The 26,329-nt window shown below is 39.7% G+C and overlaps 2 protein-coding genes and 1 long non-coding RNA gene across 6 annotated transcripts in view; 1 reads left to right on the top strand and 2 right to left on the bottom strand.

The window, feature by feature from the left end:
* dpm2 (dolichyl-phosphate mannosyltransferase subunit 2, regulatory) lies at window positions 1-7,645 on the bottom strand. The gene is made up of 4 exons (XM_044173819.1): window positions 7,549-7,645; window positions 5,926-6,015; window positions 5,362-5,464; window positions 1-1,313 (listed from the first exon to the last, which is right to left on the bottom strand). The coding sequence occupies exons 1-4, from the start codon at window positions 7,549-7,551 to the stop codon at window positions 1,258-1,260; spliced, it is 252 nt and encodes an 83-aa protein (XP_044029754.1). The 5' UTR covers window positions 7,552-7,645; the 3' UTR covers window positions 1-1,257.
* Window positions 7,576-26,248, top strand: LOC122865419. Of its 2 annotated transcripts, none has more exons than XR_006375474.1 (3): window positions 7,576-7,707; window positions 7,894-7,951; window positions 25,740-26,248. It is a non-coding gene; the product is annotated as an uncharacterized LOC122865419 (long non-coding RNA). The 2 variants fall into 2 exon arrangements; XR_006375475.1 differs by lacking the exon at window positions 25,740-26,248 and adding an exon at window positions 16,516-16,855.
* LOC122865417 (protein FAM102A-like) overlaps window positions 8,154-26,329 on the bottom strand; it is a 38,410-nt gene continuing 20,234 nt past the window's right edge. For all 3 annotated transcript variants that reach the window (XM_044173816.1, XM_044173818.1, XM_044173817.1), the window contains exons 5-12: window positions 20,828-20,944; window positions 20,626-20,672; window positions 19,452-19,612; window positions 18,738-18,839; window positions 16,863-17,064; window positions 13,782-13,903; window positions 13,630-13,699; window positions 8,154-13,533 (exon numbers count right to left, since the gene is read on the bottom strand). In XM_044173816.1, coding sequence (XP_044029751.1) covers window positions 13,488-13,533; window positions 13,630-13,699; window positions 13,782-13,903; window positions 16,863-17,064; window positions 18,738-18,839; window positions 19,452-19,612; window positions 20,626-20,672; window positions 20,828-20,944 — 867 coding nt within the window. In that variant the 3' untranslated portion in view covers window positions 8,154-13,487. The remainder of the gene's footprint in view (window positions 13,534-13,629; window positions 13,700-13,781; window positions 13,904-16,862; window positions 17,065-18,737; window positions 18,840-19,451; window positions 19,613-20,625; window positions 20,673-20,827; window positions 20,945-26,329) is intronic.

Raw genomic sequence — 26,329 nt, 5'->3', positions numbered from 1 at the left:
TTTTCCTGTCATCAACATTTTATTGAACAGAGAAAAAGGACTGTTGGCCCCATTTCCAGCCTTACTGTAGGTTTGCACCAGACAAAATGCTAGTTTGCATCCAAAACAATTTACAATTAACATCACTTTCACACACTACAAAAATGTACACATTGTCACAGTATTTACATAATTTAATGCTGCTTTCAATAAAGTTGGAATTCACGTCCTTCCATCCTGCCATATTACTGCCAATTACTGTATTGAAACAAATGTAAGACTTTGTCCCCCTGTAAATTATGTTTGAAATAGTGTAGGTCGTATTATTTTTAGGACAAGACATTTACATATTCACATCAGATATTCTTTTAGAATGGAGGGAGCGCTGGTGTAACACCAGCTCCTACAGAGAGTGATGCATTATAGGTTGTTTGTAGCCTTAATATTGCTAGGCTAGCAAGTTTCCTCAAGTCAGTTTATAGTGTGTCTTATAATCAGGGTCCTCTTAAATTTGGGCCAAGGTATCTGAACACATAAAAGTGACATCAGTCCATTGAGATGCCTGTGAAATTCAAGATACTGACAGAAGTTTAACCTTTGCAGTAGTTGGTCTGAGGGATTATTTACTGGATCCCAATGAATTCATATAGAGTGGAGGGTAATTTGAAGTATGTTGGTCTGTTAAATATGACATTGACATGCTATAAACCCTTCAGCTAAATTAATTCCTTTTAACACTGTCTACTGCCTATAAGAGGAGAGAGCACAGCGACTGATCTCAACACTACACAACAGTCATGGTAACAGCAATTCACTGAGCAATCTCAAAACCTTTGGACAAATTTAAAGCCACTACGTGTCAATTTATTTAGTTCTTATGACATAAGTTTTATTTTGTAGAAAAATTAGACAATCCTGATGAAAATTGGTGAAGTCTATGTTTTGATTTCAGCACATACATTCTCATTATCTTTTTTTATACTGCCACTCGAGGGCACTGAAGTTGAAGGTTTTCCAATTCGACACATAGTGGCTTAGAAACACAGTAGCTAATTTCTATTTATCAACTCTAACTGAACTTAAAATGAAACCAAAATCTCAGGTAAATCTCAGGAAACGTTCTTTTTAACAAATATAACTTTGCAATTGTGAACGTCTGATGTTCAGGAGCCATTATTAGAGAATGGAAGTATGATGTTGTTTGTAGGGCCACCAGAGAGGGTTTAGCATCAAGGCTATTTCCACATATTTCAATCCACAGCAGTCACTCTAACATCCTTAGTCCACTTTCTTTGGCTTGCGATTCTTCCACATGACAACTGCAGTGAAAGCCCCTGTGGAGAAGATAAGAATGGTATTAACATTAGTGTTTCTGTTATATACCGCTGCAAAATCATTGTCACCGCTGCTTCAGAATTTTATGAAATGTCATGAAATAGCAATTGCACGACTCGCCGGAGCTGTCCACACCACTGAACTCAAACGAACGGCGGTCCGCTCTCTCTTCACTTTGAGGAACAGTGACAGGACGTCAATCCCTCGCGAAGTCATGACAACCAAATTAACAACATCACGAGCACAGCATTTTCTCCTCAGGCAGAGTGCCAAACAGGGCAGAGGAGAGGATTAATGAGAAAAAAGGTAGATTTAACTATCTAACATTAACTTAGTAGATTTTACAGTTTAAATAATTTCTCGCAATGTATTCTCTATTAATGTTCATGGCCTACTAATGGCTAACTGGCCTCAGCCACTCAAATGAAACCACATGCTCTTTTGTTCTGTAAACAAAAGGAGAGCCACTGAACTCAGTTTCCCAGGATCCTTCACGTTTTCACACATGTGTGTGAAGCCCACCTATGGACCCAGTTTCAACTATTACTGGTCAAGTGAGGCCTACGACCGATGACGTCATCTTGTCAATAAAGACAGCAGACTGATTCAAGTCGGTCCCTCTGTGCGATCCCCCGGATTGCTGTTAAGAGATCTCCGTTATTGCTCATATACTGAAGGAGTTTTCCCTCCTTTTTTCTAGACAAAGAACAAAGAGACGCCGTTTTTCTGATCTCACCATTTGGCCACGGTAGAGTAAGATTAACTTAGCTTTGTTTCCAGCACTCTAGCAGACACTAGAATAACCAGTTGATTTTTCACTGAAGACAACAGTGGACTTTTATTTTGAAGAACGGAAATGAGGCGACCGGATCTCTTTTTCTCTTTTGCTTCTTCAACGTTGACAGACCCCTGCTTTCATCTCCATCGCTACGCCCGAGGAGTAAAGCAGAAACGTGTCTTTTGGCTGATGAGCGTAAGACAGGGGACCAGCCCACACCGCTTTTCCTGACTGCTCAACGGCGTAGGAATTCTGCTGGACACACCTACTCTGAATCACACGGGAGTGATTCCCCAAGTAAGGCTTGATATCTGGGCAGATTTAGTTAAAAAACAGTGTTTTTGTAAAACCTAAATCATGTGCTATTTTGATTCTGAATTGCTGATTGCTTTGATACTGTATTCCATATTTTTTTGATGCTAAATGCTCTGAGAGTTTCATTTTGTGAACCTGGATTTTGTTTGACTGATCGGACTGGTCATTCAGTGTCGTTATTGATCGTGGCTTCACTCAGTAAGATTTGTCATGCATCTCTCCCTCTTTTCCTCGCTCTCCCTCGCACTGATATACACACACCCACCGAGTGAGCAACACCACGGTTCATGTCCAACTCAGGACATTATTATTATTGAAATTATTATTTAATATAATTTTCGTTTAATAATTCACAATAGCCTAAAGTTGATCTAAATAACCTGTCACACCAAGATTATTATTAATATTAATACTATATCGTGAAATAATGTTCCAGCTAACATTAGCTAGGTAACGTTAATGTTAGCGAACTGAGTGAATCATAATACCGGTAACATTACTTCAATAAACGACGGTAAAATAACTGCCAATGATGTTTATATAAGCTATGTATTAAAATATTCCTGATTGCATTTTCAGATGAGTTTATTAAAATATTTCTCCAAGAAGAGAAAGATGTCTGATATCGATGAGGAAGATAGTCAAGTAACGTTACTTTAGCTAGGGAGGGGCTATGCCCCGAAGTTCTGAAGGGAAAGAAATGTCTTCTAGTTCTAAAATAGGGGCGACTTAATACTTAACTTATACAGTATTGTTCAAAATAATAGCAGTACAATGTGACTAACCAGAATAATCAAGGTTTTTAGTATATTTTTTATTGCTACGTGGCAAACAAGTTACCAGTAGGTTCAGTAGATTCTCAGAAAACAAACAAGACCCAGCATTCATGATATGCACGCTCTTAAGGCTGTGCAATTGGGGTATTAGTTGAAAGGGGTGTGTTCAAAAAAATAGCAGTGTCTACCTTTGACTGTACAAACTCAAAACTATTTTGTACAAAAAAAATTTTTTTCTGGGATTTAGCAATCCTGTGAATCACTAAACTAATATTTAGTTGTATGACCACAGTTTTTTAAAACTGCTTGACATCTGTGTGGCATGGAGTCAACCAACTTGTGGCACCTCTCAGCTGTTATTCCACTCCATGATTCTTTAACAACATTCCACAATTCATTCACATTTCTTGGTTTTGCTTCAGAAACAGCATTTTTGATATCACCCCACAAGTTCTCAATTGGATTAAGGTCTGGAGATTGGGCTGGCCACTCCATAACATTAATTTTGTTGGTTTGGAACCAAGACTTTGCCCGTTTACTAGTGTGTTTTGGGTCATTGTCTTGTTGAAACAACCATTTCAAGGGCATGTCCTCTTCAGCATAGGGCAACATGACCTCTTCAAGTATTTTAACATATGCAAACTGATCCATGATCCCTGGTATGCGATAAATAGGCCCAACACCATAGTAGGAGAAACATGCCCATATCATGATGCTTGCACCTCCATGCTTCACTGTCTTCACTGTGTACTGTGGCTTGAATTCAGAGTTTGGGGGTCGTCTCACAAACTGCCTGTGGCCCTTGGACCCAAAAAGAACTATTGGACCTCTCATCAGTCCACAAAATGTTCCTCCATTTCTCTTTAGGCCAGTTGATGTGTTCTTTGGCAAATTGTAACCTCTTCTGCACATGCCTTTTTTTAACAGAGGGACTTTATGGGGATTCTTGAAAATAGATTAGCTTCACACAGACGTCTTCTAACTGTCACAGTACTTACAGGTAACTCCAGACTGTCTTTGATCATCCTGGAGGTGATCATTGGCTGAGCCTTTGCCATTCTGGTTATTCTTCTATCCATTTTGATGGTTGTCTTCCGTTTTTCTTCCACGTCTCTCTGGTTTTGCTCTCCATTTTAAGGCATTGGAGATCATTTTAGCTGAACAGCCTATCATTTTTTGCACCTCTTTATAGGTTTTCCCCTCTCCAATCAACTTTTTAATCAAAGTACGCTGTTCTTCTGAACAATGTCTTGAACGACCCATTTTCCTCAGCTTTCAAATGCATGTTCAACAAGTGTTGGCTTCATCCTTAAATAGGGGCCACCTGATTCACACCTGTTTCTTCACAAAATTGATGACCTCAGTGATTGAATGCCACACTGCTATTTTTTTGAACACACCCCTTTCAACTAATTCAACTAATACCCCAATTGCACAGCCTTAAGAGCGTGCATATCATGAATGCTGGGTCTCATTTGTTTTCTGAGAATCTACTGAACCTACTGGTAACTTGTTTGCCACGTAGCAATAAAAAATATACTAAAAACCTTGATTATTCTGGTTAGTCACATTGTACTGCTATTATTTTGAACAATACTGTACTTAATTTCAGCACCATGCACTCTTCAGAAAGCCTGCTGCCTCTCTGCACATTGGGGCAGTATTAGATGTTACTGTATGAGGTCATATTTATCGGGATTTATACAAGCCTTTTATTTATATTCTTATCGATAATAGATTCATGGAAAATCATGTAAATGTTTTGAACAATGCAAGGGAAAACGTCAGCTTCCGCCAGATTTGGCCCACAGGCTGCTATTTCCTCACCACTGCTGTAAAGTTGTACTTTTTGTAAAGGTTTTGTAATTTCTTGCAGTATCTGCTCAATGTCACATGGCAGATAAGAGTATTCTTTGGCGACAGACCTACTGTCTTTCCCTGCCTCACCTCATCTGATGGGTTTAGTTGTCTTTACGGGGTTCGTTGTAACACTAACAAAACCCTTTCCCCGGCTGCTGAAAAAAAAAACCTAGAGGAAACACTGAACATGACACACATTCTCACACCTCATTTAACCTTTTATGTAGAGAATTTAGAGGGGTTGTCTGCGGAGTTCATATTTCAATGAGAATACTTAAGTGTTTGCTATGTTTCAGAATGCAGATATACTCTACTCACCTATACAAAGGAGCAGTATTACTGCTGCAATGCCAGGCAGAATGACTGAGTACTCCCGAGGAAGAAAATACTTGTGCAGTATATGATCACTGTCCACGAAAGGCTGGAAAAGGACAAAATACCACATCATATATTTAATTTTAAACGTTTTCTTAAACATGTTTTTAAAAGACATTACCATATAATTATGTAAAAACATGTAACGTTGCATGTAATAATGACATTTTGCAAGACAGTAGAGGCATTCAGGTTCAAATTATACATTTTAGAAAATGAGATATCACTGCAGGGGTAAAGATTTGTTTACTTAGGTGAGTTTAACATTTATTTTGACAGAACAATATACAGTATGCAAGGGGACAGATAGGAGTGATGCAAACGCTAAGCAACAGCCTTCTCCTTTTGGTTGTTTTATAAACTACTGTGTGGATACAGCACAAAGGCTGTTAAGGTCTGAAATACCTGCATGTGATTGACATGAAGTTAATCTCCTTTGGCTTACACAAGCCTTGTGTTGAAATTAGGGTCTCTAATTTGGGTTTTAGGGAGACAAACAGAACCTACCAGAACTATGACCCAGACAGAGTAGTATGTAAACAGCAGCAGGCTGAAGACAACAAGACTCATGCCAACTGCTTGATCCACTCCTGTAGCCTGAAAACAAAGAAACACCTAATGAGCAGCAGGCACGTGGGGGGTGTTTCATGTTGCATGCATGACCAAAATGAAAAACGAAATAATTTGAAATTTTCTCCTGACAAACTTGAATGAATTGGGGATAACAGCGCAGGTGCTATTAGCAGCATATATGGTTTTTGACCTAAAAGGAATACTGCAGTGATATATTGTAAGAGGTTAAAAATCAAAGCAGCAGAGGATGAGATAGCCTGACTTTTAGCTTCTAGTATGAGTCAAGCTCCAAAAATGCTGGATCCTACATTTCCCATAATGCTCAAAAGCATCCTTTATTTGACCTTCCATGCCTGTCAAATGCTGGTATGTTCAAACCATCCATCCCTGTCCCCAGTTTATAATGCAGGTTTTCTGTTTTAGCATAATTCAAAGTCTGAGATAGTCTGTTTTTTCAGACTTTAGACAGCTCCTCCACAGCCACAGAAGACCTTTTTCACAGGCTGAGTAGTACTCCTCCTAAACTGACCTTTATGTGTTAAATTGGTGGAGTCCCCCATTAAATAAACAAACCTTGCTTAGTAATTTCAGGGTAAAATTTTTGGCTGACGGACTGAAACGTCTTTATCTACCTTCACCATGATGTCCTAAACTGGTGCCAGATCAGACAAAACAGAAGAGAAACAGTTCACAGCAAACATGCCCTTTAATGTAGGTAAACAGCCAGTCCATTAAAATCATGTCAACAATTGAGAAGGAATCTATGCTTATGAAATATATAAGGCTGTCTTTTTCATATCTGCACTTTGGTAAAACTATATTTGGATGCGCCTGGAAGCCAAAGAGCTGGCACCAATTAACCACTGCATGTAGAGCATAGGACATCGATTATTCTGGAAATTTAATATATCTACCAAAATAAGTGCCATTAAAATAAGTTAAAAAAATGTAATGGTCTCTGCTTTGTCTATGCATAATTCCAGTTCAATGCAGTTCACTGAAAGGACTGGGAGGTTTGAGAAAGCTGGTTTGACAGGCGACCGAACTGCAGTGGCAGCACAACTCTTTAAGAATTAACAATGTCCCCTTGTAAATTCGGCGTTTAAAATGTATCTAGTAGTCTTCAAACTATTTCAATAAAACTTTAGTTTGCATGAATGGTTGGCACAGGAACATTTTGGGGATAACCTATATTAAAGTTGAGAGTATCATGAAGGTCTTTAATGTTAGTTGTTATTTACGGGTGTTTCATATTTTCAAGTCAGTAACTTTATTAAATTGGCTATACACTAAAACGTAGACGAAAAGCTGATAATAATCGATTTTACGCCAACTACCAAGCTATAAGCTAGCAATGTCTCTAACACGTTTCTCATAACAGTGACGATTAGCTACAGTAACCGTGTTAGTGCGTTAGCCGGCGTAGCATCATTATCGGGTGAAACTGTCCAAAGTCCCAGTCTGCCATTTTAGAGTTTTAGCTAAGTAGCTATAGCAGACATATAGCTTCAAAGAGCTGCCTTTAAATGACCGGTTTAAGTTTAATGTTTTTCTTACCATTTCTGACAGCTATTGTTTGCTGACGTTGCCTGCAGTTCTTCTTCCTGTTGATAAAGCCGGTTACAAGATGCATCTGTAGGTCTCTGCTGCCCCCTACTGGTTTACCCGCAAAACACACGTTGTAAGGATTATGAAGCTACTGCAACTTCATGTACAGTATGTAGGCTTGTAATTTATATCTTGTCTTTCTGTGACATCCAGACTATGCATATTTAATTACCTAATCACCTAAATCTGAGCGACTGGGTTTCATATGCAATTATCATAATATTTGTAATTAAAAACTGTGTCATGTTTGGGTCCATGACATTTTTTTCAACTGCATCTCCCTGCCTTCCTCAGCCCTCAGTGACTGCTGTGGAAGACTTTGAGATGACGTTGAAAGCTCCAGAAAAAGCTAGTAAGTGGGCCTTAAGTTTTTTTTTGTCAAACTAGATTAAGTTCACTTTTACTGTCATGTCTTCTTTAATAAACCCAATATCATAAGTTATCGCTGTTTATATGATTATGTTTAGGCTTAATATTTCAATAACACACGTTAATGTGTGGTGCATCGGCACCAGGCATATGTATATGACAAATAAATAAATCGACACCAAATATAGAAATATGATGATTCCAGGCTTTACCCCTTTATTTGGTATGCATGTTTATGCAAATCATAATTCACTGCTCCTGAACACTGCCACTGTTTACACACAGTTATTAATGGGACAGATAATCTCAACTCTTCATGTGACCTTTACATGTATTTTCCAGCATTTTAATACAAGGAGAGAAAATAATAATAATCTAATTAAGCAACGATTCTGTTTAGTTTCAAATTATCAGGAATGGGAAAAAAAACTTTCACTGCATGCAAAAAAAAGCATTTAAATGTATAAATGTAATTAATAAGGTCACAGGTTACACATGGTCAAGTACAAAGGAAAGAATAAGTATTCCTAAAACAAATCACAGTAGCAGACAATTCACCAACACAATGGTTCCCTTTACTGTATGTATTCTCTAATGACCACACCCTTCACTGTAAATAATGACTGTTTATCCCTTTAGTCCCATCTCACCATACAATATTAGCTTTTTACACACAATTCTGTACAAATCTGTAGACCAGCCTGCTGGTCTGAAAGGAAAAGGAAAATAGATTGGAGGGTTACATGTGTAACCATGGTTCTCTGAGTGGAACCCCACATGTTCCATATCTACAGGGATGGACCCCATGTACATAGATACTGTAGAAAACTATATTTATAACTGAAGTGATAAATATGGACTGCCATTGGAAAAGACAGAGAATAGCACATTTGTTAAAAAACGTTTAAAGAAATGACAGTGGGGGATTGGGAGATGAATACTTTTTATAGGCACTGTACTATATATACATTCCTAGTTTTTGTGCTGTAGTGTGGACGGCAATGGAAGACTGGCGTGGATGGGACCCCATGTGACACATTAAACAGCAGTTGAAAAGTTAGCCTCAGTATCCCCTGGGTTTGCCTACAGTTGATCCTCGTATTTATGCAGTATTTACCCAGTATTAACCAGGGCTTGATGGACCACAGCAAAGATAAAAAGGAAGCTTTTTAGTCAAACATGCATGGCCTGCATGCATATAGTGGCACATTCGCACATACAGTACAGAATCAACAAAGATGCTAACATACACGTACTGCAGAAACTCAAACACAAGTGAGTGCTTAGGGGTGAGGGCTATTGTATATTGTCAGTCCTGGTACAACAGGGGCTTTATGCTGCTGCAGCTGTGGGGCTGACCTCACTACAGCCAGCACCAGGCCGACAGTATCAGTACTGTTGGCTCTATACACAAAGTGACAGGGACAGAGTTTACAGGAGCTATTCAACAATGGTATGGAAAAAAGGAATTTCTTGTTAATCTACTACGAGTTACAGTCCCACAGTGTATTGCAGCACCCTCACAAAAGAAAATCTGCCTAAAATACAAAGTGCAGTGAGCTCTGGCTGTAGTCTTTTTTGGTAAATACTGTGCAGTCAGTGTGACGCCTGAATACAGGCAGGGCAGCAGCAAGTAGGAGGCCAGTATTCCTCTTCTCTCAATGATAGTTGGCTAAATTAAATTGGCTGACTGACTTAAAAAAATATCTTTTAACTATTTGGTCTAGCAGTAGTCAACAGACAATCATCTGCACATCAGATCCTCCAAAATGGCACAAGCTGTGGTTCTGAGGTGAATCAACAGTAAAACATTGTACCTTAAAGCTGCACTCATCTATTTTTAAATATTAACAATGGCTCAAACGACTATGTGTAATGTTAACTGGTCACTTGTAGTGACAAACACACACAGAATTATCACCAACACAGACCCTGCTCTCCTCAACACCATCTCCAGCACCTGCAGTCTGAATGCTAATGTTGCTCTCTGCGTAAATATGCAACTGTTTGCTAACATGGCAACCTCATAATGTGATATGTCGACGCTGTGTTTACAGCTTGTTACGCTGCTGAAATCAATGAATGCAGATCTAAGTAACTTTTCTATGCAGCCTGTTGCAATGTAACATGTTTTTAAGCCTCTCCTGCTCATAAAATACTTGCATTATGGGTTTCAGCTTAGTGTACATAATGTGTAGCTTTGGTTGCGACAAAGATATGAGTCAATCTGGCCAAAGTTTGAAAAAACTCCTAGGTGAGCAAGCAAGTACATCAACACAAAATCTTACATTCATGATTAGTTTACAAGAGCATTCAAATTCAAAGAGTGAATAAGTACTTGGTAAGTGCAGACAATGGGCGGTTACATATGGCCAGCCATATGAATGCAGGCTTTGTGCTGTCTCATAAGAGCAGCCTTTGACAGATTCACCAAATTTGTAGGACATTGTGTCCTATAACAATAGCATTGAAATAAAATGTAATAAAAAAGAATAAAGAAATTTAAAAACAGAACATGTCATTTGTCATTTTAGACAATGTCGTTTTAGTGGTTTCTAACAATCCTCCTCAGAGAGTACATGTGTGCAAAATAGTATAATAAGTATGTATACACAGTGATCAAATAGCATCAAAATCTAATAAAAAGGATAAAAGCTTTAGTTCCAGTTCCAGGCTGATTTTGACTCAGTCTTTCTAGAGGACGCCTGCCCTCAGTAAGAGCCTTTGATGGCTCTTGTGCTCCATTCGGTGAGTCCACGTCAACTCGTAAAGTCAGAAAATTATGGATGATAAAATCATATTTGACTTGTGGTTATCAGTCAGTGGTAAATCCATCACATGAACTGGACCAGTGAAAAAGCCTCTGTGGGATGTAACTAATGGACACCAGACATAAACTCTTCTGTTTGTTCCTGTTAGTGGCCTGGACATGATGTAGGCTGTTATATGTATGATAGAGAAATCCAAGTTATATGAATATTAACATAATACTCTGTTTCCAGTCCATCATGTGTTTAAGTGAAACACTGGGTTTCATCGTCTGATTGTACCACTGTATTTTGTTAGCTGATCAGGTACTACCTCCTGGTGGTAAACTCAGAAATGTTCAATTTTACGAGTTGCAAGGGCCCTCCCGAACGAACCATTATTTCAGTGTTGCACTACAATTCCCACAACATAGTACAGGGTATTGTTCAAGTAATTTGTGCACTTAGCACTGGTCAAAGTTTCACTGTGTGTGTTTCAGACTGGTCCCTTGTTCAGTAATGGACATAGTAAATCCCTGTACAGTGAATAGGATTACTGAATAAATCAGTAATTTATTGAAATTTAGGACACTGATGAGTCAGTGACCTGTCACAGTTCCAAGGCAAGGCAGGATAATGTCACACCAGCAACATATCTCCTTAAAAAGTTTAAAAATAATACACTGTACACCTGTTATAAATAAAGTTAAACAGTGTGACAGTGGGCCAGCATGAACAACACCAGGACCCTGAAACTGAAGCAGCTGCATGGAATTCAGCCATCATTTATTTTAGTATTCACACCTGTGATGTTCTCACTGGCACATGTCAAAATGTCCTCTGTGAAAAAGACCTATTATGCTTGATGACACTGTTTAAGGGGTCTGCTGCAGGTGTAGTAAGTCAGTGAGGACAGTGAGCAGAGATGCTCACTACTTTTTACAAATCATTCCGCAAATTTTCCAGGGGCCACTGTAGGAGATTACTTACTCCACGAACCTACTGAACCAGAGACTGGTTTGACACACACCCAACGTAAAGGAAATTATTATTGTATTACTGTAAATTCTCAAATAGAACCCGGCACGTAAATTACAGCCAAGAAAAAAGAGGGGGGAAATGAAATGACTGGTATCTGTACTATACAGATAGTACAAGCATAAAAACAGTCATGTCTGTCTTAACAGAAAAATTCATCTCTATGTCTAAGTCTCAGGAGGGAATTAACAGACTTAAAAAAAAGTAATTCTCTCAAACTAAAAATGTATGCACATGAATCAACAGAACATAACGTTAAGCAATAGGTAACATTTCAAATGTTTTATAGATGACAATACTGTTTAACAAGCAAAATCTGAAGTCTATCTGTGGTCTGACAACTTATTAGTGTTTCTAATCAATACGAAGGAATTAATTCAGTATTTTTAGTCACTTCAACACCAAAACACAGCAGCTAGCCTGATGCTAACACTCTGGGTCGCCCCCAACTGACCAGAGTAACAACACGTAACTTCAGTTCCTGCTGTCAAAGTAACTTGACATTAATTCCAAAGTACGAATTGCTAATTTGTGGACATAAATTAAGTCATTCAGAGGATAAATGACTAATTCCTGTGCATGAATGTAAAAAAATGAGTACTCCTGATACTTGGCAGGCTCTGTAGTTGTCACTCACTATTCTACAATAAAAGCTTCTCAGGAGAGGGGAGGATTTGTTCCCCCATGACTGCTGGAAGGGTTTTAATGTAAAACAGATATGCAGAGGACATGTTGAATCTGCATTAAAAGCAAACAACGGGAACTGCGAATTAACATGGCAAACGGAAGCAGATCCGAATATTTTCAAATGTACTTATAACTAGGGGTGTCACGATTCTCCAAATCCACGCTTCGATTAAAAAAAAATTTCAGCAGTGAGTGCTCTGCCATTGTTCAACTATCGAGTCTTGATTTGTACAGATCATTGGTTTTATGCCCAGCCAACTTTCCATTTCCATTTTCAAATCTTTAAAAAGATAGGCTACATGGTAAGTGTGATACATATTTTTTTGAATGTACCTCACTAAGGCCATATGGTTTCATTTAAAATGTAATAACAGTAACTTATTTCACCAGTCAATTGGGAACAAACTGTTAAATAGAAAAACAAAAAAAGTCACTAGATGGCAGAAGGGTACTTTACAACAACAGCTTGAGTTTCCTCACCTGCAAAAAGCCACCGGGATGAGACTTTCTAATCGCCACTGTAGTGTTTCTGTGGTTGACAGAGTCACGGGGAAGGCACAATGTTGCCACACCAGTGACTTCTCCGTCATCCCTGACTCCAGCAGAGGCTGCAGGTAGGCGACGCTCTCCGAAGGGTTGCTGGGTTGTTTTCTTGGGACGCGCAAGTAGGCGGGGGAGGAGAGGAAAAGAAATACTGGGAGAATCGCTAATCCTGCTTTTGATTTCGAAGGTCCACATCGAAAGCTCATTTCTATTGATTTTCAATTTAGAATTGAAATCGTGACACCCCTACTTATAACATTACATGAAATAAAAGCCTGGTTTATTCATTAAAAGGTAAAAAACAAAAGGCCCGTCCACTATTTGAGAAAATACGGTAATCGTGTGTTACACACCTCCCACCACCTCATTAAATATACTATAAATATCATAGTAGTCTTATTTCAAGACAAGTATACACATACTTGCACATACACAGTCAGAGACAATCAGATGTCCCAGAGTCATTAACCAGCTGATGAGGCTGGAGACGTGCTGATGTGTCTCTCAGTGAGTCTCGATGACCACCGGCTCAAAAATACCATGCGTTCCTCTGCGGAAACACAGAATCACATGATCTTTTAGAAGAAAGAAAGTGGGTTGGTAAAAAGATACAGTAAATGAGTGTACCTGATGTTAAACAGTGTACCTGTTGGCTAGCTGTGTGCCACTAAGGGCAGTGGTCCCATCTTTGCTGACAAACAGTCTCAAGTTGCTGTCTGAAGGAAAACAAGGAATCCGGAAGAGAAGTTACCACAAGTGTCCGAAAACTAAATCCCAAAAACTGAGACTCTGTCCTACCTTCATTGTTGCTGCTGTCAGAAAAGTTCTGACTCTGGACAATCTTCTCCACAATGTCATCTGCATCAATGCGGGTGTCGTCCACACAGCTGGGCTGCCTCTCAACAGTGTCCTTCTTTCTCCTGTTGATGGGCAAGACAAACACCGACAGAGAGAAGCTTCATATCTGACACCCACGCTGCACTCTGCAAGAAGTCAAGGTGCATAAAGGCTCTGCTTCACACAGCAAATCATCCTATTAAAGGATAAGTTTGCTGACATTTTATATTTTGTGTATCCACGGGTGAAAATAGTCCTCAACAAATGCACTACTTCCTCCTGTTTGAGTAAAGTTTGCTTAAAACTACAGTGCCCACCTGTTCTAGCAAATTACTGAGCCTTTTCTTTAAATGAAAAAATATGTGTGAAGTGTTTTTAAAAATTTACGTTTTTCGTAGGAACTGACAGGTTTGAGAGACAAACATTATTCAAGTTATGGTAGAAAAGGTTTCAGTCGTAGTCATCTGGACACTGTTTTCAGAATCAAGACGTTTCGGCTCCCATCCGGAAGTCATTCTCAATTGTGAAAAAATGGGACGGGAACTAGAAATTTAAGCTACTCTGAGTTACATACATTACAATAGGCCTGATTACTGATTACTGGGCCATCTTGGAAACTATAAGGTCAGTTTCAGGTGAAACTAGCTATTAACAGATACTCAGGCAGACTCCTTCCTGAGGGCGGGGCTTATGTTACTCAGAGTAGCTTAAATTTCTAGTTCCCGTCCCATTTTTTCACAATTGAGAATGACTTCCGGATGGGAGCCGAAACATCTTGATTCTGAAAACAGTGTCCAGATGACTACGACTGAACTGAACTTTTCTACGATAGAACACTCCTGGACGAATGAGGGACTACACCGTATTATTCAAGTTACCTTTTCCATTTTACTTGCTGCAGCGTGTGTGAGGCTTGATAACATTTTTAATAGACATGACTTCATTTTGATTCAGACTTTCAGTAGGCTTTTGCTCATATTGTATTCTGAGCAGTGTAACAAAACTCAAACCTTCTGTCTTAAGTTTCTGGCCCCTTTGGACTTCTTTCTAGTGATGTCTACATGTGCTAACAATGCGGACAAGCAGCACTTTCAAACAATATCGAAAGTCTAAACGACGTTCCCTCTTCTTCAGGTGTAAATCCAGTTTTACTGGTGGAAGTAAAATGTGTAAGGATATCTGTCCCGCCTGAGCAGGTTTTCAACAGCTGGAAGAGCTACAGTGAACAAAGTCGAAAGCAGTTGTTGATCCAAGAAAAATGGTTTAGACTTTGTTTTAAGTCTTTGATCTGCCAGGCATGTTCAGTCTCATTTAATTTACGTCCTCTAATGAAGTTGTGCAGTGTTATTTGCTATATGAATTTCAAATTCATCTGACCATTTGTTTACTGCAATAGCATGCACCACACTTTTAAGTTAATGTATTATTTTGTTGTTATAATTTAAATATATATGATGTATGTATTGCTCAACAAAACTAAAAATCAACCACCATTGCTAGCCTCTGAGAGGCTATAGGCACAGTGGTGCTTTAAGCTAAATGCTAACATTAGCATGTTAACATGCTCACACTGACAATACCAGGGCCGCCAACTTTTCAATTTAGTTTGCAGTGCGATTCGGTATCGGGTAAGTCAGTGCATTTTAGGAGTAGAACTTCTGTGACATTACCCACCACAAGTACGGTTGCCAGACTCTTGCCAAACCCAGTTTGAACGACGCCCCAGAATCGGCCCAAGTACACTGGACCAGGTCCAGCTGCTGAAACAGAACCGGCATTGCCGGCATAGGGCCGCAATCACCCCAACAAAAATGGCAGACCTGGACTATACTGGTCCAAGCTGGAGACACCCCAATATCTGCCTATGACTGATCCTGTATATTGCCGTCTTTTTGTACCGCAACGTTATACATTTCTTTTTCACTTCGTGAGAAAATGGACGTGTGACACGAGAGCGTGTGAAAAGTGTCAATTGCGTGAGTCTCACGGTCAATGCGTGAGAGTTGGCAGCCCTGGACAATACTAGCATGTTGAGGTTTAGTAGGTATAATGTTTACCATACTAGTTTAGCGTGTTAGCATGCTAACATTTGCTAATTAGCACTAAACACAAACTACAGTTGAGGCTAACAACAATGTCATTAATTTTGCTGGTATTTGTCATAAACCAAAGTGCTGGACACACTTCTCTGGGAACCAAAATTTCACAACAAACCATCAAGATAGATATTATTGAGATACCTTGATATTGTTGAGATTTTTTATTTTTAATGTCAACCTTGATGGTGCTAGTGGAAAAATTAGGGGATCACTAAAGTCATTGGAACTAATCCTCAAGGTGCTATGAATATTTGTAGCCTGTATTTCATGGCAATCCATCCGATACTTTTCAAGACATTTGATATTGAACCACACATGTCAACCTGATGGTGGCACAAGATGAAAAGTCACCAAAGTCAGTAAGATTCATCCTCTCGGGAACATGACCATTGATTGTTAACACATCCAATAAAAAATAAAACCCATGTTCTAATAAAACAGAATTATCCTTTAAAGGAATAAAACAGTATTGATTCTTAAATGTTATTTTGAATGTAAATAGGAATAAACACAAACTTTCTACAATTTGAAGTCTTTACTGTGAGCGTATTTTAGTCCAGGTGTTGACATACACTGACACACTTTTATTTTGATAGGAGCTCCGTGACAACAGCAGATGAAGTGGTGAGGGAATGAAGTTGTTCCATTCCTGTTTTTGTACTGGTTCACATTCAGTCGGAGGTCCTTCCACGTGACCAACAGAGCACATCACACACACTCCTCCTCTCAGAGTGGGATGAATTCCTGGATCATTTCTGGCATGTAAGTTCACACATGCCTGAGATTCAGCCCTGGACTTGTATCAGTGCGATGGAGTCCAGACATGCCTCACAGTGAGATCAACTCATTACAATCCTTGACTTTCTCACCTGTGAGACAGTCTTGTGGAAAACATGCAGGAGCAGGAATGTTTTGTCAAAAGCGTAGGTGTGTGTGTATCTACCTGGAGGATCTGTTGGTCATGAGGGCTGCTGCAGAGGGTGGAGGAGGTCTCTCTGGTTTGGTGGGAGTTGCTTGTCGGTGCAGCTCGGTGGGGGTGGACGGAGGCGGCTGGGAGGGGTGGACAAACACAGAGGAGCCGCTGCTGCTGGAGGAGGCGTTCCTATGGTGACTGAGGTCACCCAGGCTGGAGCAGCGAGAGTGAGCTGTGCGAACAAGAGAGGAGAGGAGAAAAGAGGAGAGGAGAGGAGAAATGAGGAGAGGAGAGGAGAAAAGAGGAGAGGAGAGGAGAGGGGAGGAGAGGAGAGGAGAAAAGAGGAGAGGAGAGGAGAAGAGGAGAGAGAGAGGAGAGGAGAGGAGAGGAGAGGAGAGGAGGAGAGAGAGGGAGGAGAGGAGAGGAGAGAGGAGAGGAGAGGAGAGAGGAGAGGGAGAGGAGAGGAGAAAAGAGGAGAGGAGAGGAGAAATGAGGAGAGGGAGGAGGAGAGAGAGAGGAGAGGAGAGGGAGAGAGAGAGAGAGAGGAGAGAGAGAGAGGAGAGGAGAGGAGAGGAGAGAGAGAGAGAGAGGAGAGGAGAGAGAGGAGAGGAGAGGAGAGGAAAAGAGGAGAGGAGAGGGGAGGAGAGGAGAGGAGAAAAGAGGAGAGGAGAGGAGAAATGAGGAGAGGAGAGGAGAAATGAGGAGAGGAGAAAAGAGGAGAGGAGAGGAGAGGAGAAAAGAGGAGAGTAGAGGAGAAATGAGGAGAGGAGAGGAGAAAAGAGGAGAGGAGAGGGGAGGAGAGGAGAAAAGAGGAGAGGAGTAAAGAGGAGAGGAGAGGAGAGGAGAGGAGAAAAGAAGGTTAGCAAAGGAGTATACAGTATACCTTCACATTAGTATATTTTATAATGTGCAGCAGAAGCAGTTGTATAGTTTTGGCCCAAATTTGTAAATAAAAAAAGGATAAAATGGAGTAATGGACATTTGTCATAATTTTACAGTACTATGTACAGGCATGGCTAGATTGACATGCTAGTGGGCCACGAGGCAAAAATTAGCTCCTGGGGCCCAATTAACCCCCATTCCTCCCACTCTATGTGTACAGTTTTTCTATACTGAAATACTACCTGATTTGCCATGTGGTAATGTGACTGAACAAATTAATATAGGAATACGCAACATATAACATAAATTCTCAATTAGTAAATTAGTAGTGGAATTGTTATTATAATGAATTTCATGTTCAAGGTTCATTCATTTGTCATTCTACAACACAAGGCTGCACAATCAAATTAAGCTTGTAGCCCCCTTCATGCTACACACACAGAACATATATACAAATATTTAAAATTAGAAAACAAATGAACAATTATAGTACAGGTAATACCATGCCTGTCAATCATTTTTTATATTCGACATTGTTCGTGCCGGCCAGCGGCTTGTGAAAACTGTTTTTTATTGGCACATTATTACAGCACAAAACTGAACTAAAAAGGTCTTAAAACTAGATTTTGACACAGGGCCCATCTTTAAGACAGGGCGTCAATCAGGTTTTCAAGCAGGACCCACACTTATCATGTCAGATGATTTTGTGCTTTAATGCTTTAATTTAATAAGCACACACCAGGTGACACAGTAACACTAGATCTTTCTGGGCTCCTGGTGTCCTGGGCCAGTTGCCGACTTTTCCCAGTTTGTAATCCAGCCTTGCGTACAGGTGCACAGTACAACAAACTGATTATTTCCCCCCTCTATTAGTCCACCCAATCTCAATTTCTAGGGCCCAGGTCAAATATTTTTCTAAATTGTGTTGGTAACAACACTCTCAGGTTGAAGAGGTTGTTCTATCAGAGCATCACCCTGGTGGAAGGGTGATGGTTGTAGCATGAGGAAGGAAAGCTCTCTGACCTGATATCTTGCTGTGCTGGCTGGCATAGCTGGAGCTGCGAAAATGACCAGTGTGAAAGACCTCGTCTGGGCTGTACACACTCTCTCCCTCCTCAGGCAGCCCTGCAGAACACACACAGCAAACACACACTGACACCTGACTGCAGGATAAGGGACAGTAGAGATGACAGGAAATGAGAGGAAAGAGAGATGGGGAACGACATGCAACAAAGGTCTCCGGCCAGACACGAACCAAGAACTTTCCCCTTTCCAGAAACAGTGTCCCTGTGACAGACTAACACATTGTTGGTTTTGGTCTTTTCATGGGATTTGTTGTCAATCAGAAAAACATAGAATAATGACATCCTTACCCTTTAATCATTTCTGGATAACATTCAGATATGTGTATGTTAAATTTACCTATTTACCTATAATACCATTATCAAGCTTACATTAAAATATAATCCCATTTTACTAGACTTTATTTTCATTCTTACCAGTAATAATAACATTGCCCTCACAATGTTAATTGCTGAAATCTGGGAACAGGTTGTAAATGTAATGGTAAGGTAAGGTTATTTTGAACCTACTGTCATTACCATAGTTGTGTGAGATTTTTAACAACAATTCAGGTACAGTCACTTTCAGTTTGATAAACTGTTGGCTTGTTTACAACCTGTCTAATGGTTTGACTGCTAGTGTGTCTTGCCCCATCTGACTTTGCTGAGCAGTTACCTGAGCTACGTACTGACGACTGTCTTTGTTTAAAGGCACGAGGACCCTCCATGATGCCTCCTAGTGGCTGAACGGTGGAATCAGTACTCTCACCCTTACAGTCCAGCTGCAGAGTGGGGTCCTTGTCCCCAATAGATACAGATTTGGCCGTGCTGGCAGGCCTGATGGTGAAAACACAGGCACAAAAAATGAGTTTTACAAAAAGCCACATTCACTTTTTTGTGTGTGGGTCAGTCTGAGAAAACAAAGAGCAGAGGTTTTCAAACTGTGAGGTGTGCCTCCCCAGGGGACGCGGAGAGTTGGGGGCAACGAAGAGAGAGACATGAGGTAAAGATACTGTGTGAGGTGAAAGGGACAAGTGCATGCTGGTGTTTGAAAAACAACATAAAGTGAGATATTGAAGTTTGGCTGCTGATTGGCCGCTCATCAACACGTTGCAGCAGCAGTGGCTGGAGGCAGTTAAGGTACGTAAAACCCTCAGTAACCAATTGGCACAATTTGCATCACACTCCTTCTCTGAGTCATAACGCAGTCAAATCTAAACACATAGGCGTGATATACATATTTTTATATTCAGTGTAACTTACACTTGTCTGACAATCATCATGTTTTTAAGTTTTCTTCAGTATCAAAGTAATCCAGAGATAGTTGTCTGTACATCCATGGTACACTGCAAACAAGAACTGCTAAAAGCTAATGTGGCATACTTTTAATGGTGTCAATTCGCCAAAATGGGGCTCAAGTTGTAGCCCACAGCTAACTCCATGGCAACATTACATTTCCTCTTTACAGCCCCAAATTCCCCAAATTATGGGAACTCTAGTTTCAAAACTTGAAACAAAGAGCATGATTATCCTCCAAATCACAGTAAGACAAAGAACAATAATAGGAGTAAAAACTCAATTTATATTAACGTTTTTCGTGCTGTACTATTAATATTTTTGTTGATTTTACTAAGGCTCAGAAAGTCCTACCACATGGTTCTTATATTCCTGAAACACTGACACTCTATAAATTCATATACAGATATTTGCGCTGTGTTGAAAACCTGTGGACACAGACAACGCCTGGGGGGTGACAGGGGGTAGATGGAGGGTTTTGGAGAGGGTGCAGTTGTCTCAATTTTTTCTGAGGGTTGTCAGACATTAAAAACCCCTGACAAAGAGGAACTCACGTTTTAAAGCAGGGATCCCCAGACAGAAGAGTCATCCCAATTGTTACCTATAAAAAAAACAGATGTGTTACTAAACCTCAGTGCCGATCAGTTCAGTGTGTGTGTGTGTGTGTGTGTGTGTGTGTGTGTGTGTGTGTGTGTGTGTGTGTGTGTGTGTGTGTGTGTGTGTGTGTGTGTGTGTGTGTGTGTGTATTTGCTCTGCCTTGAGGATAGAGTTGTCCTGTCGAGTGTTTTTGGTGTCGTAACCCTCCAGGATGCAGCAGCGAACTGTGGAGCCTGAACCAGCAAACTCTGCAATGTTGAGATCAGCAAAACCTAGCTGGAGACAGACAGAGAGACAGACAAACAGACATGAGAAAACAACAGAAAGTGAAACCATTTAAGGTGGAAAGTGGAAAGTCATATACAGATTTAGAATGAAGTCTAAGTCAAGTCTGGTCCACTTCTTTTTATTTTGTTCCCTTCACAGATCTGAATCAGCAGGAATGGTTCTTCTTCCTAAGAGATGTTTTAACATCCTTTTGGTTAAGATCTTATTTGTTCTGTCAACCACCCATGCGTGGTTATCGGACAGATTTCCATGACATTTCCTGAGCCCATTCACGCTCCTCAGAGCCTAAACCTTTTTGATTCTGGACATTCCATGAGCTTTCCTCAGCATTATTCTCAGGACAAAATGTGAAGATGTCTATCTGATAGTGCTGTAGTTAAATTTAAGGAAGTGATTCTATCGGCATTTAATTCAATGCCATGTCTCAATATAACAGAGAACTCCTATGTTAATTTCAGCCCCTCCCAAATTGATCATCTTGTTGATAGTGCTGCAGGCTCCCTGCGAATGACACTCGACTCTATAGCCCCTCTAAAAAAAGAAGTTAATAAAACAAAGAAGGTGAGCTCCATGGTATGACCCCCAAACCCACAAATTTAAGGAAACATTGCGTAAACTCGAAAGAAAATGCCATTTAGTCAGGAAAGTCTTAAAACATATAGGAAAGCCCTCCGTAATGCCAGAGCAGCCTATTACTCATCACTAATAGAGGAAAATAAGAACAACTGTAGGTTTCTGTTCATTGCTCTTGAGCCATGTATTCCTATAGCCCTCAGTAGTAACGACTTCATGAGCTTCTTTAATGATAAATTTCTAATTATTAGAGGCAAAATTCATCACGTCCTGCCATCAACCGGTAACGATTTATCCTTAAACACAGGAACCTTAGAAACAGCTGTAAAACCTAATATATATTTAGACTGCTTTTTTCCGATCGACCTTCACCAACTAACTTCATCGATTTCTTCATCTAAGCCATCAACCTATCTATTGGACCCCATTCTAACTAGGCTGCTTTAAGAAGTTTTACCTTTAGTTTTACCTTTTTACCCTTAATGACCTTCTAATTGCATCAGACAAAGGTCTTGTTAAATCTTAGTGCTGCAATCGACACCACTGACCATCAAATCCTGACTGGAGACTGGAACATTTAATTGGCATTAAAGTCTTATATTGATCTCAGTTTGTACATTTTAACGATGAATCCTCCATGCACGGCAAAGTTTGTCACAGAGTTCCACAAGGTTTTGTGCTTGGACCAATCATTTTCAGCTTATATATGCCTCCGTTAGGATATATTTAGGACATACTCCATAGACTTTCATTGTTATGCAGATGACACCCAATTATATCTATCGATCAAGCTAGATTAAACTAATCAGCTAAACTTCAAGAATGCCTTAAGGACATAAAAACCTGGATGACCTGCAATTTTCTGATGTTAAACTCTGACAAAACTGAAGTTATTGTACTTGGCCACAAACACCTCTGAGACACATTATCTAAAGATATAGTTACTCTAGATGGCATTGCCCTGGCCTCCAGCACCACCGTAAGGAATCTCAGAATTATCTTTGATCAGGATATGTCCTTTAAAGGTCCAGTGTATAACATTTAGAAGGAGATATTGGCAGAAATGAAATATATAATATTTATTAGCATGTTTAAATTAGTGTATAATCACCTGAAAATAAGAATTGTTGTGTCATTACCATAGAATAAGCCATTTTTATCTACATCCCCTTCCACAGAAGTCACAATGTTGCACCGCCATGTTTCTACAGTAGCCCAGAGCGGACAAATCAAACAATGGCTCTAGATAGGGCCACTAAAAGCAAGTTTTCCCTTGCCTCCATCGTCAAGTGCTTGCTCACGGTGGGAATTGTTGGGTCTCTGTAAATAATATTATAAAGAGTACAGTCTAGACCTGCTATATATGAAAAGTGCAATGTGTATAACTTCTGTTATGAATTGGCGCTATATAAATAAAATTGAATTGTAAATAATATAATTAATGCATGGACCTTGAGTTAAGATTTTCTTTGTCAAACTACTGTTTCCAAAGTCAGTGTGGTGGTGACAGCAGTGTTTTTTCTGCTTCCTGTCCTGCTAATCATATTGCGACCCCGTAGATTTAGCTTGTGACCACTTGTGGGGATCCAACTTCTCTAGTGCATCCCTCAGGACAATTTTTGTATTTTTAGCCTGATTAGGCTAGGCTTAACCTGCTTATCAGACTGAACTGCCATTTTTGTTGCCAGTCATTAGTTTTCATGTATGTAGCATAGGGATGACTATCATTTTGGCTTTGACTTTGCTTGGAGTGAGGCCCTCCACACTCTCACTCCATTAGAGTCTCTGTACTGATGAAAGCTGTGCTTACAATTATTAGAGGCACCAGGTTATGTAAATCAGACTGACTCGATATGAGAACCATGTCATGAACTGGCACCTGGTCCAAGTAATGGAGGTGACAGATTATATCAGTACTGAAACAAATACAAGACATATTGTGAGCTAAACCCTGAATAAACAGTCCTTATACTGAAGAAATACATTGACAAGGTTCCATCTTCATCACACAGGTGGTGTATTGAACTAGGAAGATGCAGTTGTACACCACCTGAACAACACCTGTGCTCATGTGGCACTGAGATACAGAATGACAAACATGAACAGTTATGGCAACAAACTCATGAGATCCGAGCAAAATTAAGCCATAATTCAAATGATCTTAGCTCATTATTTATAGACACAGACAAGAGAGTTATGTTGCAGACTTGCCTGAAAATGTTGGAGAGTGTTTTGTATTGTATATGTTATATTTTTGGACCTGATGTTTTTATTTGATCATGTAAAATTATTATATATTTTGTTATTATTATGATTATTATTATTATTATTTGTTTTGTGATATTTAAGTCAATAAACAAAATAACAAACAAATTTTTTCTCGCTCTGGCACAGGATGTTGACGCCCCCATTTTCAATCCCACCTACAAAGCTCTGATTGGCTCGGCCATTTTTCCAACCAGGGAAACAGCTGCCATTGAGCACAACACCAGATCTATTTCAGTTAATGAAAAGAGATGTGGGGAGAAAAGCAAAATCATCAGTATGTTGTTTGTTCCAAGGTTATTATCGTTAACAAAATAATGAAAACTAAATGTGAAAAAACATTTTCGTTAACTGAAATAAAAATAAAAACGAGGCTTTACCAAAAAACGATAACTAACTGAAACTGTATTGTGTGTTTACAAAACTAACTAAAACAAATTAAAATTATAGAGGAAATGTCCTTAGTTTTCATCTTTGTCAATTGTTATCATACAAGCCTAGTATTTCAGGTGGATATGAAATCTATTTTCCACTTTTTTAGCTGTGCCAGTTTTACACCAGCTGTCCGTACCTTGGCGGTGAAAGTCAGGAGAAAGCACCAGAGTCCCATTTGAGATTACTTTGAATACAACTGTGTCACAGATAAAAGTAAGTGCCTTGTAGTAGTGGAAGGTGATAAAATATGTGAAACATTTCTCAAGGGGAAAAATCCTACGAATCTGAAAGTCTGTATAAGAAGGCTTACCTAGCTTAACTTAACAAGGTAAGGGAGAGCGCCCAGCCCCCCTTTTCACGATGTTTTAACAGAAGACAGTGCAGACAATATCAAAGCCCTCCTGTGACAAACACATTGTAGACACATTGCTCAGCATGGAGGCACCCTAGTAAGATAAAATGATCTCTATAATCAGGTTGTGATATGACAATATTCCAAACCGTATGTACCCTAATGTAGCTCAAACAGCTGATACTAGTGCTTCAAGTTCGGCTGTTACTACACACACACACACACGTTTACCTATTTCATTCTTGGGGACATTACATAGACTTACTTACTTTCATTTCCTGGAGACGTAACCACTACTTGGTCCTACCCCTACCCCTAACCTTAACCTAGCCCTAACTTTAACCACTGACCTAAAAATCAGCTTTTTCCAAATTGGGGACACGGCTTTTGTCCCCAATTGGACAAGCCACCCCCAATAAACTGGTCTTGAGTTTGAAATGTGTCCTCGAAGGTAACTTAAGTCATACCCACACACACACAGTTGTAAACACAGTGTTATCTGTAACTGGCCACTTCACATGTCATTACCCTCTGACTGTGCCCTGTCACATGCCCCTGTAAAAAAGCTATGTGATGTTGACATGGTTGGTATTTAACACAGCTTTTACCATCACTAACAGTTTAAAAGTATGTCAAAGGAAAAAAGGGGGGCTGGAGCACACTGTGTTTGTAAAAAGAAAAAAATAGTTTAATAAAATCTTAAGTAATGAGGTAAAAATGAAACACCAAAGCATGGTTTACATTTTGTATTACTTCGTCATTTGCAAGTGCCTTCATTATTTCAAGTGTTGTAATTTAAAAAAAAAAAAAAACTTCTAAAAGCTGAGAGTAATCACCCAAAACAGCTCATCCACAATATTCTAGTTGGCCAATTCTTGAGACTGCACAGAAACTGCAGTAGTGTTACAGAGTTCCAGTCTAAAGCTGTTGAAATGAAAGAGCGTTTCCAGCACAGGGGTGTAGAATACTAGAGCTATTCTTCCAAAAACATTATCCTTAAACATTGGAATGTCCTCAAAAATGATCCATCTCGAAATACTATCAGCTCTGTGCCTCCCTTGATCCCGTTTAAATGTTCTCGCAATCAGAGACAGATTGGTGCGTTCTGACACTAGAAAACCACCTAACACTGTCATTGGCTTTCTAATCAACCTACAGGTTTTTTCCGCTGTGGCCACTGTGAGAGGCATATTGGATTCACTGTCACAGCCTGACCTGGTACTCCTGCTCTCTAGTGGTTTTGCTGTGTGTGGGTGTGTCTTTCAGGAGCTGCTCTCTGCCTGAGGATTTTTGATCTTGGCCTGCCCACTGTTTCTGCTACTGCCTTGTCCATTGTTTGCTTGACTTTTTTGTCATTAAAACTCTCTAAACATCCGTGTTGTCTGCTTCTGAGTCGTCTCCATGGTGTCTGACATTCACACTCTTAACACAGTGGAGCCTTTTGGTCTAAAATGAAGAACTGAATTTGTCATGTTCCCTCTAATTGATTACATTTGATGGATGCAGTATTTGTACTTTCTGTACTTGTATCTTTGTAGCTTTAAGATATGGCTTAATATGGCTTTGTGATGACGGTGCATGGGGTGTGGCACTTGTGCGGACATTGACAATGGCAACTCCCACCCTTGGATCCATTATACAATAGATTTGAAATCCTGTTCAACCAATTATCCAATGACAATTGTACACCTATTCTAGGTTGACCCTATACCGTATATGTTTGCCCTTACGTCTGACTCTGATGAAGA

Source organism: Siniperca chuatsi, linkage group LG18, assembly GCF_020085105.1.
Source record: "Siniperca chuatsi isolate FFG_IHB_CAS linkage group LG18, ASM2008510v1, whole genome shotgun sequence".
Lineage (NCBI taxonomy): Eukaryota > Metazoa > Chordata > Actinopteri > Centrarchiformes > Sinipercidae > Siniperca > Siniperca chuatsi.
Note: the sequence above shows the minus strand (reverse complement) of the source record. Positions and strands in the feature narration are given on the sequence as shown.